This window comes from Anabrus simplex, chromosome 2 (assembly GCF_040414725.1).
Source record: "Anabrus simplex isolate iqAnaSimp1 chromosome 2, ASM4041472v1, whole genome shotgun sequence".
In the NCBI taxonomy this organism is placed as follows: Eukaryota; Metazoa; Arthropoda; class Insecta; order Orthoptera; family Tettigoniidae; genus Anabrus; species Anabrus simplex.
In genome coordinates this window covers 69174202-69188639 of record NC_090266.1, presented here as the reverse complement: position 1 = coordinate 69188639, position 14438 = coordinate 69174202, and the positions used below count along the sequence as shown (strand labels likewise).

The 14438-nt window shown below is 39.5% G+C and overlaps 1 protein-coding gene across 3 annotated transcripts in view; it reads right to left on the bottom strand.

Moving 5' to 3' along the window:
- The window catches only part of LOC136863858 (COMM domain-containing protein 4), a 198421-nt gene that overhangs the window by 161454 nt on the left and 22529 nt on the right, over window positions 1-14438 (bottom strand). For all 3 annotated transcript variants that reach the window (XM_068226076.1, XM_068226077.1, XM_068226078.1), the window contains exon 3: window positions 10178-10249. In XM_068226076.1, coding sequence (XP_068082177.1) covers window positions 10178-10249 — 72 coding nt within the window. The remainder of the gene's footprint in view (window positions 1-10177; window positions 10250-14438) is intronic.

Sequence of the window (14438 nt, the reverse complement as noted above, 5' to 3'; positions counted from 1 at the left end):
ATCAAGATAGTGGTACAAGTACTCAAATTTGATGTCGGAGAAGACCCTATCTAGTAGCCTCGTAAGCACAGCTGCTCCGGTGTGGAGCCCGAAAGGCACGCGGTTGTATTCATACAAATTCCAATCCGTGGCAAACGCTGTAAGACGTTTGGATTCTTCAGCCAGAGGAATTTGATTATAGGCCTGATTTAGATCCAAGATGGTAAAGAACTTAGCTTTACGAAACCATGAAAAACAAGAATGAAGGTCAGGAAGGGGCACAGATTGTAACACCACCTTCCGATTGAGAGCCCTATAATCAATGACAGGCCTGAAGCCACCTTGGGGTTTCGGGACTAGAAAAATAGGCGAAGAATATGCCGACTTAGAGGGCCGAATAATACCATCCTTTAACATTTGATCGATGATTTCTTTCAATACCTTCATTTTAGGTGGAGATAGCCTATAAGGTGGAAAACGGATAGGAATCAAATCTATGACCTCAATTTTGTATTCAAGAAGGTCAGTAACACCAAGGGTATCAGAGAACACCTCTGGAAACGACTGACACAGCTTACGAATACTATCAGCCTGCTCCTCAGGTAGATGTCTAAGGTCTAACAACATCTCATCCTGGGTAGGCGAAACAGATGCACATGATACAGAATTACATTTCAATAAGGGGATTTTACAATTAGAAGCAAATTTGAACATGCACGACTTACTTTGACGGTCGAGCACTAGACCCGTATGGGACATGAAGTCGGCTCCCAATATAATGGGGCAAGATAAGTGCTTAGCCACAAACAATTTAACTTTCCAAGTGAATTTAGAAATACGAATTTTGACATTTAAGGAGCCTAAAATTTCTAATGGAGATGAATTAGCCGAAACATATTGAACCGAAGATGAACAATAGTCAGGAAGCTTACAAACAGATTTCAATTTCGAATACCATTCAGCCGAAATAATAGAACAAACACTGCCTGAATCTAAAAGAGCAGTTATAGGCTCATTATTCACCTCAATTTTAAGAAAAGGTACGGGTGCGGGGGAATCCGCCGCAATCCTAAGACATTCTTTGGGACCTTCAAAGGATAAATTTGAAGACAGAGTTTTCCCTGAAATTTCGACATGATTGCTTGGGGCTGAGCCTCGAGAAGAAGGGTTCGCCGACTCAGCCGAAGCCCCTAGTCACTTATGATTGTTGGTGGAGGTTGCCCCCGAAGCTGAGCAGGAGGGGGTGCTGTTAGCATTAGGGCAGTTCTTGGCAATATGGGAGAACACGCCGCATTTAAAACAACCTCGGGATAAACTCGCTCCATTATTTATCCTACTAGATTTGATCAATGGACATTTGTTGCGAAGATGGTCAGGCGACCCGCAAGCATAACATTTACGGGGTGTGACTGGTCGGCGAGGTGGAGGCCGAGAATTACTGAAAGAAGGAGGGGGTTCTTTCGCGACACGCAAGGTATCGGCGTATCTAACTCCTTCGGCGGAGACGGCCAAAGCCTCTAATTGGGCAAAAGTTTGCGGACGCGACGCAAAACACAAGTATGATCTGTAAGATGGAGAAATGCCTTCCACAATGGCCTGTACAATCTGATCTTCAGGGAAGTGAAGAGCAAACACCCTGGTATAGAATTTAATGTCTTGTCGTGACCTACCTGTCCTGAGAGACGTACTCGTAGGTTGGTCACCAGGCCGTTGGATGTTGAAGTATTACCTGACCTGCCGAGCGGAATGTAGGCAGGTAATTTGTAGGTATGACTCGTCCCGCTACTCCCGAAATAAAAGAAGAAGTTATTTCCCTGTCCTTTATTACTGAGGACACTAAAACTACTATGTACAGTATATTTACAAGTCTGAATGTAATGATCTTGTTCCACGCACCTACTGTTCTACTACGCGTCTATCTGAATCTTGCCCTACGGCACTTGGGCTATGCCCGAACAGAATCTCGTTCTGACAAGTACGAACTACTGACTGGAAGAAGGCCCTGCGCCATCTTGGCCAGGGATTATATCTCCGCTCCTGAACTCAAAGTTCTATCCCTACCTCCTACCAAGGGGTTGGGTCTTACAGGCATTACCAAACTGTTCATCCAGTCCGTGGCGCCTTCAAGCAGCTATTCTCAAAAGTTGTCACAGTAAGTGCTGCTACCTAGGCACTACTGTCTTCTGTCTTACTTTGTCCTCATCTTTCCTTGTTTCCTAAGTGCATCTGTACTGACCCTGACTGGCCTTGCACTCGGCTTTGTTCCTTTGTCGGTTATCGGGCGGGCCCTGGCATACTAGCTATGTTTGTCGATACACAGTAAATACCTTGTTGTGATCAACAAGTCCCCGCTCTTAGTCAACACTTGTGTAAGCGCACTTCGCAAACTCTCTCTCCACTACATGTAACTTCTTGAAATATTTCCCTTTTCTTACAGTAACTAAATCTGACTATAATTATTATTCAATTACCTTAATGCTACAAGGTGTCTCCTGTTTTTGATCATCATTCTAACACTAATTAATCTCCTCTGACACCTTGAGCTCAAGACTCGGCTGCGAACCCCGGCTGCCTTCCACCTGGCAGTCCGCCGGTTCGAGTCCGTGGGAGGTCGGTACACGACAGTCTTGTATGAAATCAGCAAGATTTTCATCCAGTCTCTGTACTCGATAATAGTACTTCTGAATCAGAGATGACCTCGCACGAGCAGGAATGAAATTTGCAAGAAGGTGTGCATGAAAATCTTCAATAGATGACTGTTCTGCTATTGCCCTAACAATTTTGTCTGAGAGAACACCAATTGCATAGGGATAAATGATCTGCAAAATTTGACACGGAGAAAGAGAAAAAACAAGGGCATGATCCTGAAATTCAACTAAAAACCTTAAGAATGAAATAACTTCACTGGTAGAGTTAACCGAAAACTTAGAAATACCTCTGAGTAACATTGCTAATGAATGAGGCAAGCTGCTGCACCCGGGTGACATAGTAGGTAAAGGTTTAAGTGGCAAAGAAGCTAATGCAGAACGTACATTATTCAATGAGGTATGTCGTTCAGATTCATGGTCTAATGGGGCAGAGGTTTGTTGAACTCCTATCGATTTGGTACTTTCTTCCCCGGTGGGAGAACGGTCCTCGCTGGCTACGTTTACCGTAGCGGGTAGGTCGGTTTTGGGAGGAACTTCCCCAGTTAACAATTGGGTAACCTTACTGGACAATTCAGAAAGGTTTTCAAGAACCACACTAGCTTCCTTCCTCTGAATGTCATTCAACTTCAGAGACAACAGATCGTTAACTCTATTAGAAAAATGAAATAACCTGGCTTGCACATGTTTAATTTGATTGGGAGAAGGGTCATTTTCTTCAAAAAAACTAACTACAGATGCTAACTCAGTAGTATTGTCAGTGATCGTGGAAAGAGAGTCGTCAATTTCTTTCTCTCCCAAAGTGGGGATGGAAATGAGCAAATCAAGGGACTCTCTAAGCTTATTGGTGTCTACCGCAACCGTGCCTCCAGATTGCACATTTCTAATTGTTAATTAATAGATCAACTCCTCCTTGCGCAAACAGTTGAGATGGAGGACATCGCGAGGGCCAGGCATGATGACAAAACAATTTTGAAAAAGGAAAAATCAAAAAATTCCAGCAACTGAGAAAATTGTTAGAGTTCGAAAACAAAGCAATGTTTAGCCGTCAAAAGGGGCTAAATTGAGACCCATTCAACCACGCTCTGCTACCACTTGTTACGGAGTTATCCGTGGTAGTTAGAGGTGAAAGAAGGTGCTGGGATGAATAGGTCTCAATCTACGAAATTAAAGTTAATTAAAAATTTAACAAGGTTATATTTTCCATTTAAGATCAAGAAATAACAAATATAACAGGTACTCAGTAGCCTAGCAACAATTCGAGAATGTACAATTACAGTGTTACAGGATTTGGGCTCCGAGAGCCAGACACACAATTCTTGAGCAATTAGCCCAACATTACTTATATACAAGATTCCACAAAGGGGCAGAAAACCCCAATCATGCCCAGGAGCACTTGCTCCCCATTACATGGTGAAGCCTCCTCGAGGCACACAGAAACCAAATTTTAAGAAAGAGCAACTCGCTCTCAAAGTTCAAGCCCATCAAAGGCCACACCAAACTCCACATTCAAGCTGTCCTCCAAGTACAATAACACAGGGGTAAAAATACCCAACCTACTGAGGCCTATTAAGTAAAGAAACAGGTCAATGACATGGCCCCAAAATACCAATTTGAGTGGAGGCGTACTTGCACTCCTAATACACTTTATTAAAACCTAATTTGGCCCTAGGCCGCTTATGCAAGGGCTAATCCCATTCTACGGAGGTGACACGATAGAAAACTTTATGACATTACGAGTAGAAGGGAAGCTGTTATGAAAACGTAGTCACCTCAAAACAAAATGAATGGGAGCTCGAGAGGGTTAGGCACACTCTATCCCAATTTGTAGTTTAAAGAGACAGAATTTACACCAAGAGTCTCTTACATTTTAGAGGAAAGTTACAAGGTAAAAAGTATCGAACCTGCCCCGAGAGTTAAACTGCTGAGCTAGCACGAAAAGAAGTTATTAAAAGGCCATTACCTTATTGAAGAACTGCTGCCCGACGAAAGAGGCGCTTCCCGCCCCCTGCTACATAATTTACACAATGATAGATGTTACTGAAGTGGCGCAGAGACCCGAAAATCAGTAGTTTATATACCCTCGCGGAACATTCGAGACATTTCATGAATGATAACACCCGCCCACAAGCATTTTATTGGACGGCCAAAAGATTACATGTTAAAACTGAAGAAGAAAACCAGGATTGGTGGAAAATTAATTACAAAAATTTATGATTGGCCAATTTCAAAACTGGTGGAAAGAAAAGGTTAACGTTGCCAACTTAAACAATGTCAGAAAGAAATTTAATAAAGAACAAACTTATAAATACTAAATTTCTTCAAAAAAAAAAGGTTCCTACACTTCGCACTAAAAGTGCACAATTGTAGTTCATAAGAGGTGCCATCTAGAAGAGAATGTTCATACTTCTTGCTACAGGGAAAACAAAAATACATCGAAAACGACACAGTTCAGAACACTTCAAAATTTACAAGTAGGGACATCTTCTGAGAAACTTGAGAATTAACACGGTAGTTAAAGTTCAGGCTTCCTCCAGTAGAGGAGTTTCAACTGGCGCAATGTTTGAATTAGCGGAGCGGAGGTGTAACGCCTGGTACATTCTCAATTTTCGAATGGTAGTAGGGCAAGCATTGGTAGCAACTCCAGACAGAAAGGAGAAGAAAAGAAGATGAGGATGAAGAAGTTGAAGACCATCCTGCAAGAAAGAAGACTAAGATCTACACACCATCTCCTAAGCCTGTCTACGAAAATAGATATGACGGGTACGACCATTGGCCCAATGTTGATGACATAGCTTCACCATGCACTTATCAGTATGAAGCTTGTAAAAGTAGAACCAGAACCCGTTGCCTTAAATGTGATTTATATTTGTGCATTTCAAAGGATAAAAATTGTGTTAGACTCTTCCTCATCAGGTAAAAAGTTGAAGAATGTTGGAATTTTTTGTGTATGTTTGGCTGTACGTGATGGTGGTGGTGGGGGGCTAATCATCACCACTGCTGCATATTTTTCATGTAAGTTTTGCTTTTTAATCATTTCTATACTTGTGTGTAATGTTTATTGCTTGTATTTTGACTGTCAACTTTGTAAATATGATGTAACACCTACCTAGTATCTGATAAGACCCCAACTAAAGTACAGTTCCAGTGTGTGGGATCTTCACCAGGATTACTTGATTCAACAACTGGAAAAAATCAAAAGAAAAGCAGCTCAATTTGTTCTGAGTGATTTCCGACAAAAGAGTACCGTAGCGTTACAAAAATGTTGCAAAGTTTCAGCTGGGAAGACTTGGGAGAAAGGAGACAAGCTGCTTGACTAAGTGGTATGTATACTTGCTAAAATAATGTATTGAATGTATTGAATAGGTGGATGAACAATAAAAAATTATTTTAGCAAGTATAATAACTTTCAATGGAGCCTCCGTGGCTCAGACGGCAACGTGTCGGCCTCTCACCGCTGGATACCATGGTTCAAATGCCGGTCACTCAATGTGAGATTTGTGCTGGACAAAGCGGAGGCAGGACAGGTTTTTCTCCGGGTACTCTGGTTTTCCCTGTCATCTTTCATTCCAGCAACACTCTCCATTCTCATTTCATAGCATCTGTCAGTCATTAATAAATCACTTTGGGAGTGACGACCTCATTGTACTAATAGCCTATATATGATTCATTCATTACATCCCTGACCCGGTCAATGACTGGAAAACAGGCTGTAGGTTTTCAATAACTTTCAACATGGATCTACAAGAATATTAATCACTTGCAATGTAAGTGATATGTTCCGAGCTGTCAGTGGAGAGATGGCGTAGAATGACATTAGTAGACGAATAAGTTTCAGTGGTGTCTTTAAAAGTAGGAAAGATCACAATATGAAGATAAAGTTGGAATTCATGAGGACAAATTGCTGCAAACATTTTTTTATAGGAAAGGGAATTAGGGATTAGAATAACTTACCAAGAGAGATGTTCAATAAATTTCCAATTTCTTCGCACGTGTGATAACTTTTGAAGCATGGCTCCATACGCAGCACAACACCGCAATGCTCACACTAGTAGCATGTCTCCTTTACAAGAAGATTTCCCACTTGATTTCTTATTTCTCGTTCTGTAAACGTGGCATATCCTAGCGGTATACTTCTTGGTTGTAGAAGAAGGTACTCAAGCCACTAACTATGCATAGCCTGGAGTTGATTTCAGTGATCAGCGCATTCAGTATAACCTGCTTAGAGACAGAACTGTGAAATGGTGAAGGAAATTTTTACTGTTTAGTAAACGCTCATTATTCTGTTATACCGTACTTGTTGTACAGTATTCTTCAAGTACATACCTTCAAATATACCAGCGTCTAATTCCTCATATTCCAAATCATCCACATCGCCATCTATATCAGCGAAATAATCCTCAATATCATGCCGCGATAAACTTTGGCAAACTTTCATCTCCACTGCGGGAGCAAGTCAGTCAAGAGCTGGACTCCATAGTCAGAGAACACGGGTAATAAAGGCGGGCCACGTAACATAAGTTAATTTGTGTTCATCATAACTTATCTTAAATGTTTCCTGTCAGTCACCATTTTTAAACTCTTAATTTGATTTTTATGATCCATTTTACAGATTAGAAAACAGACGGTTCAACTTCAATAACAACTTACAAACATCAGCCTATGGCTGAATATAATAATTAAGCCAACAGTGTACAGGTAACAGTTGAACTACATCAGGGGGCAACGAAAATATTGAAATGAAAAGGCCTCCAGCTCAAAAAATGTTTTAACGATTGCCACTTCATATTTTTAATCATCATGTTTTTTAAGGAAAAACTTTTTAGCAAGCCCTTCATATTGTGTGTCTAATGTTTTTAAAGTGGCGGTAAAGTGGCACGATAACACTGTCATGAGAAAGGCAGAGCCATGAAAATATGTCAACTGCAGTGTCATCTCTTGCTCAGTATCGTTACTAACAGTACGAGGCACAATCTTCTGATGTCCAGACCCGTAGAAACACCACTTAGCAAAATAACTTTCCTTTTATGAGCGACCCTGTAGAAACTACGGGCTTGGCGATTTTCAGAAGGAAGGTGGCCCATAAAATCTACGGTCTGAAACCACAATGGTTTTCAACCAACTTCCTCCCAACTACTGCATGCACCCTCTCTTCTAGGATGCAGTGAACACTTTGCCTGGTATACTGGTCAAAATGATATCTCAATAGTTGTTGCAATCCTTCCTGTTCCCTTGCTTATAGATGGGGTGCAATTACTGCTTTTGTCCAAACAGAAGGTATCTTACTAACACTCCATACTAATCTTATTACTCTATAAAGCAATTTCATTCCTGCCTTACCACAATATTTCACCATTTCAGGTCTAATTTCAGCTATTCCTGCTGTTTAAGACAATGAAGTTTATCTACCATCCTTTCCACTTCCGCATGCATAATTTCACCAACATCACTGTCGTCCTCCCCATGAGCTCTATTATTTACGTCATCAGGAAGACTTTTAAAATATTCCTTCCAGCTCTCCAGTGATCCCCAGGGTTCTATTATGAGTTCACCTGAATTTTCCAAAACCCTATTCATTTCCATTTTCCCCTCTCTTCGTAAGATTCTTTATTGTTGTTGTTGCTAGTTGCTTTACGTCGCACCGACACAGATAGGTCTTATGGCAACGATGGGACAGGAAAGGCCTAGGAATGGGAAGGAAGCGGCCGTGGCCTTAATTAAGGTACAGCCTCAGCATTTGCCTGGTGTGAAAATAGGGAAACCACGGAAAACCATTTTCAGGGCTGCCGACAGTGGGGTTCGAACCCACTATGTCCCGGATGCAAGCTCACAACTGCGCGCTCCTAACCGCACAGCCAACTCGCCCGGTATATTCTTTATTACTATCCAGAAAGGTTTCCCCTGCTACTTGACCTAGCCTTACTAGGTTATTACCAAAATCAACAATTATTTGTTTTGGTTTGTTTCTTTCCTCTACATACAATTCCCTGTCTGCATCAGTCATTGTTTGGAGCCATTTCTGATACGCTTTCTTTTTCCATTTACAAGCTGCTCTCACTTCATCATTCCACCAAAATGTACGCTTTTTCCCATCTTTACGCACAGTAGTTCCTAGGCATTCCCTTGCTGTTTCTACTACAGCATCCCTGCATACCACCCATTCTCTTTCTACATCCTAAGCCTGCTTACTGTCCACGGTTTGGATCTTTTCACTAACAATATCCATGTACTGTTTTATTTTCCTCATCCTGGAGATCTTCTAACTTATCTGCCTGCAGACAGATTTCACTTTCACTATCCTAGGTCTAGAGATACTTAGTTCACTACAGATCAGATACTGGTCTGTATCATCGAAAAATCACTGGAACACCCTCATATTTCTAACAGATTTCCTAAATTCAAAGTCAATTATGATATAGTCTATTATGGATCTGATGCCCCTACTCTCCTCTACCCCTACCTTTTTAACACCCATCAATTACGCTTTATAATCTCCTATCTCGTCCTCGTTATCTCCTCTTACCCGAATATAATTTATTCCTAGAACATCCAGGTGCATCCTCTTTGCTGACTCAGCCAGTTCTACTTTCTTCCTTCCGTAATCCCCATTAATATTGATAGCTCCCCACTGAATTCTGTTTCATTCACCAAGTTGTTTTCAAGGAGTCTGTCACCTGTAAAATGGGAGTGGGACTCCGTTACTCCTACAGATCTGAGGCTTACTTAAAACGTTCTGAGAGTGCTCGGTGAAAATTCTCTGAAGCAGTATGGTACCCTTACTTGCACATAGTCCAAGTGAGGATCTCTCCTCTAACAGCTCAGGGACCACCGGGGGAGTCGCCTGAACACAAGGAGGGCCATGACACAGAATATGTCCGAGATGCCCACTCCCATTCCATAGCAACTGGTATCCCGACTCTCAGGACCAGTTGCTAGTCCACCCAGCCACTGCCCATGGTTCACGAACTAGGACGTGACTACAGTAACGCACACCATGAACCAATCATATTTCTGAGAAAACATAGCTCAAATGACTATATCCATTTGCAAGCAAAAACAAGGTACCTAAGGATAGAGGAAGACCTGAAGCCACTTCTTACACACCTGCAGATAACATCGCTGAGTAATTACTGTACATATATTCTGTCTCGACCTTATTACATACAATAAGCACAAGAAATTGAGCATATATTTGAAAACTATATGAGTCTAGAACTGGAAAGAAAGCAGATATCTGAGCATAATACTACACAATCATCGAGGTTAAAGTAACAGAAGGAACAGAGAGATAGCTGCAAAGCACCAGAATTTTTTTTTTTTTTTTTTTTGCTAGGGGCTTTACGTCGCACCGACACGCACCAGAATTTAGAAGTCAATATCTCATTAGCAGGTTCATTAGCATGCTGCTGTCTAAGCAATTCAATCACAATATTATTTTTTTTAATTGTAGGAGGAGCAGGGATAAGAGTTGATCACAACAAGCAGAGGTACAAAGACAATAAAGTAAGCTATAAGGTAAAAGTCAGAATTATAAATCAAATGTTAACTCTTACCATTCTGGCAATGGTGTTAATTTCAGCTAAAATCCAATCTGGACAATCCAAGTCACCACAGAACCGAAACCTCTGAAATATGGAAACTTCAGTTAGTTTTGTGGAATTCTAAAGCTGATTCATGAGAAATAAATCTTCTCACTGATTTAACAAAACATAAGTGTTGATGCACAAAAGGGTCAAACTGAGGAAACATTATTATTTCACAGGAGAATAAAAATGTATCTAGTTGTATAATTAGACATGTTCAGGACACAAACTTCCACTGACCAAATTAACAAGATTCTGTGGACTACCTGTAAGATGCTGAGGAACCTGGTACTGCTACAATAGAGAACTCGGTATTCTATGCTGGCAAATTCACAGAAGTCAGTCAACTGAACTACCCTGACAGTGTAGATTAGAAGAATTTACAGATTTTCACAATAACTTCAGTATTGATGGGTAATTGACCTGCACCATTCTGGACACATTTGTGAGCAATGTCTGAACCACAATCTATACCTAAAACTTTCCTTCCAAGTTCATTCTGCAGTTTAGTGAAAACATTTATTTTCCTTATCTTTTCACACCCCCAAAATTTGTGTTTGTGTTATCTGCATAATATGAAACTATTTTGTCCTTGAGATCATTATTCTGTAAAGTTTTGATAACATGCTGTGATAATATTTCTCAAGTTTTACCCCTAACATCATCAAATTGTAACAAGCTGATTTTAACCCCAATAGTTGGGATGAAATATTTTGCTAGTATAGGAACTGACTAATATATAACCTATTGGAAGCATCTGTGGTTACAGGAACAAAATTAGCAGCTTTAAGTTCAGTTTCAACATTCTTGTTAGGGCTGATGGCCCCTTAAAACAACAATCATCATCATCAACAACATTCTTGTTTACAAATGGGGCTATCAACATTAACTGCTATTGCATCACTTTTTGTTTATCCACAAGTAAACATTTTATCATACAATTTATTTAGCAATTCTGACTCACAATCACCTGCACTGAAGCTCAAAACATGCTGCACAGAATGATAAACAAAAGTTGCCTCCCCAGCAGCACACTGTAAATCTTTGTAAATCACCGTAAATCTTAAAAAATATATCCACTGTCTTGCTTTCAATAGAAGCTTTAACAGCTTTGCAATGCTTCTGACTTCCCATACGCTTATTTATGTTTCTATGGTGACCAAATTCAATTCAAAATGGTAAATTACAAACAGTGCACATAACCTCATCTTCATTCCTATTTTCATTATTTTATATTTATCTTTAGAAATGGATATTCCTTTTCTAGCTCATCTGAGAAGACAAATTTCCTCTCTGACATTTTAGGAAGAGCTTGTTAGCTTACAATACTAATTTCATAACCTACAACTGATAGGAACTTTATCTACGCTGTAAGCTTACACACACACAGAACAGCACTCAATTATTATAAATACGCTTTGGCTTGCCGTGGCTCGCATAACGAAGCGAAGGCACGGAGCATAGTGAATACACTGCAAATTGCAAAGTTATTAAAATACTGTTTTACGGAATATCTAAATCTTTGCCAAAGAAGAAAGAATTATGAACTTTGATGTTAAAAACATCGTGACCGGCTTTTTATAGTGCATATAGTGATCCCATCTAGTAACAAAAATTGAATCTAAGTAATCTTTTGTCTTCTTTCCCGCATCCTGATGTAATCAAACAAGAAAATATGGGCATTTTGTCATTTTTTAAAAGTACAATATGGACATGGATACTGCCCTTAAAATATAAACTTGCCATACAAAATACAGACGTCTGGTAACCCTGCCCATAGCATTTTTAATTTAGCTGGCGCATACTGAAAATCTGATCCTGATAGCCCCTTTGTGGTCTGAAACCAAACTGATTTTTCATCCAACTTATTCTCCTTCATGGATAACACCCTTCCTTACAAAATATAAGGAACACCTCACCTGGTATCCTGATCAATGATATACCTTGAAAGTTGTTGCAATTCTTTCCATTCCCTTGCTTATAGATAGCACCAATTACTGCTTTCATCCAATCTGAAGGTACCTTGCTCACATTCCACACCAATCCTATTATTCTATGAAGCCATTTCAACCTTGCCTTTCCACTACACAGATCTAATTTCATCTATTCCTGCTAATTTATGAAAATACAGGTTATTTACGATCCTTTCCACTTCCTCTAACGTAATTTCTCTGCCATCGCCATTCTCCTCACAACGAACTCTCAGTCTGAAACTTCAACAGAACGATTTGCATTTATATTGAGATTGTCAAAATACTCCTTCGATCTGTCCAGTTTCCTACGATCCATAATGAATTTACCTGATTTATCCAAAATGCCATTCATTTCCCTTTTTCCCTCCCTTTCAAATACTGGTATTCTTTATTACAGTCCACAAAGGTTCCCCAGTTGCTTAACCTTGCCTTTCCAGGTTATAAAAAAAATTCCAATTTCTTATTGGACTGTACGATGATCTGTTTTACTCTGTTTCTTTCAACTGCGTAAAAGTCCCTATCTACATTAGTTCTTCTTTGTAGTTGTTTTTATATACCTTCTTTTTATATTCACAAATCATTATTCCACCGAGATGATCACTTTTTCCCATCTTTACACACAGTTGTTCCTAGGCATTCCTTTACTGTTTCCACTACAGCCGTCCTGTATGCCACCCATTCTCTTTATATTTCCTGAACCTACTGGTGGTCTATTCTACAAAACTTTTCACTAATCACATCCATGTTCTTTGTCTAATTTCCTCATCCTGGAGATTTTTTATGCTTAGTACATACATGCATCTTCATTATAAACTGATATGCTTTTCAGTATTCAGTTTACAAGCCTCTTTGAATTAAATAAATGCCTCCACAATCTTCTGTTACTGACTAGCTCTGTGGCCTTGTTTAGTTCCATAGCTCTCATCTTTAAATCATTAGAAACCGAGTCTAACCATCGTTCTTCTTGATCTTCCTTTACCTCTCTTAACCTCCATTATTCTCCAAGGTAACCTATCCTCCATCCATCTTTCATGACCCCACTATAAAGCCAGTTTATGCACATTGCTGCTTAGTAAATAGGCCTAATGATTCTATTCCACAAAAAGTTTGTTTATGATTTGTATGACCATATGGAATTCATTTGTACGGTCAGGATATTAATGGCTTCCTCCTAAACAAAATAATACATTTTGTGCAACAATGATAAGAACTAAATAAAATCACGTGCAGTGCTACAAAGAAGAAAAACTTAACAACGTACAAAACATGGAAATTCCCCTAAAAATATCTTGGCCGTCTTTCTCAGCAAACGGGAATTCCTTATGGTCCTGTACAAAGGGCAAGGGAAGTTACCTGGGCTCATGTCCAATAAGGTTACTCTTCTGCATGAACTTGAACCGGATGATACTATATGAACAATTAGATTTTTTGTCGTAGGTACATCATAACTGGTGTAAAACCTTCAATTATTATGTTTAATATATTTTAACTATAGTCTATTTAATACTAAATTATCTTTTATTAAGTGTTATTAAACATGACTAGTATATGGTTTCTCTGTAAATATGAAGCATAAAATTGTATAACCTCAAATACGTATTGTTTAACCTCAAAATCTAGATAGTCGAAAGCAGTAGAAAATTCCATAATGTTCGTATGTTAGACTTACTGTACTATAATTTGGTGTATATGAAGGGTTCTGGAAACTTACTGTAAGGTTTTATTATCCAGATACACGTAGAGACATTACGAATGTTGTAGATATTTCCATATACATGTTGAAATATTGAGGGAAAGTTCAAGTACCCATTCGACTAGCTGGTCGATCGATGTTTCATGTGTGTTTCATTAGAGTGTTGTAAGAACTCTTCCAGAAGTCGATCATTCTAGATGGTTGATCGAACAGTATAAATATCGAGCTGTCAAGTCAATGAGACAATCTATGAGTATTGGACTCAAGCAAAATTGCGTGAGGCGGTGAATTCAAGTGAGAGTATGTTATAGTGCACGCGTCAGTGTTGTTGATATCTGTACTTGTCAGAATCGACTTCAGGGCACTCCGCTATTGAGTGTTGTATATAGTATCATTTGCTAGTGTGTATAATTGTGTGTTGTGATGTACAGTGTAAATAAAGTAAGGAAGTGAACGTGTTCTCGTGTGATATTTATTTACGTAAAATAAAATTGCATCGTAGAACGATAGATTGGCCACCGTGATAGGACACTTCAAGACTCAGCAATGAAGATCGAACAAATGA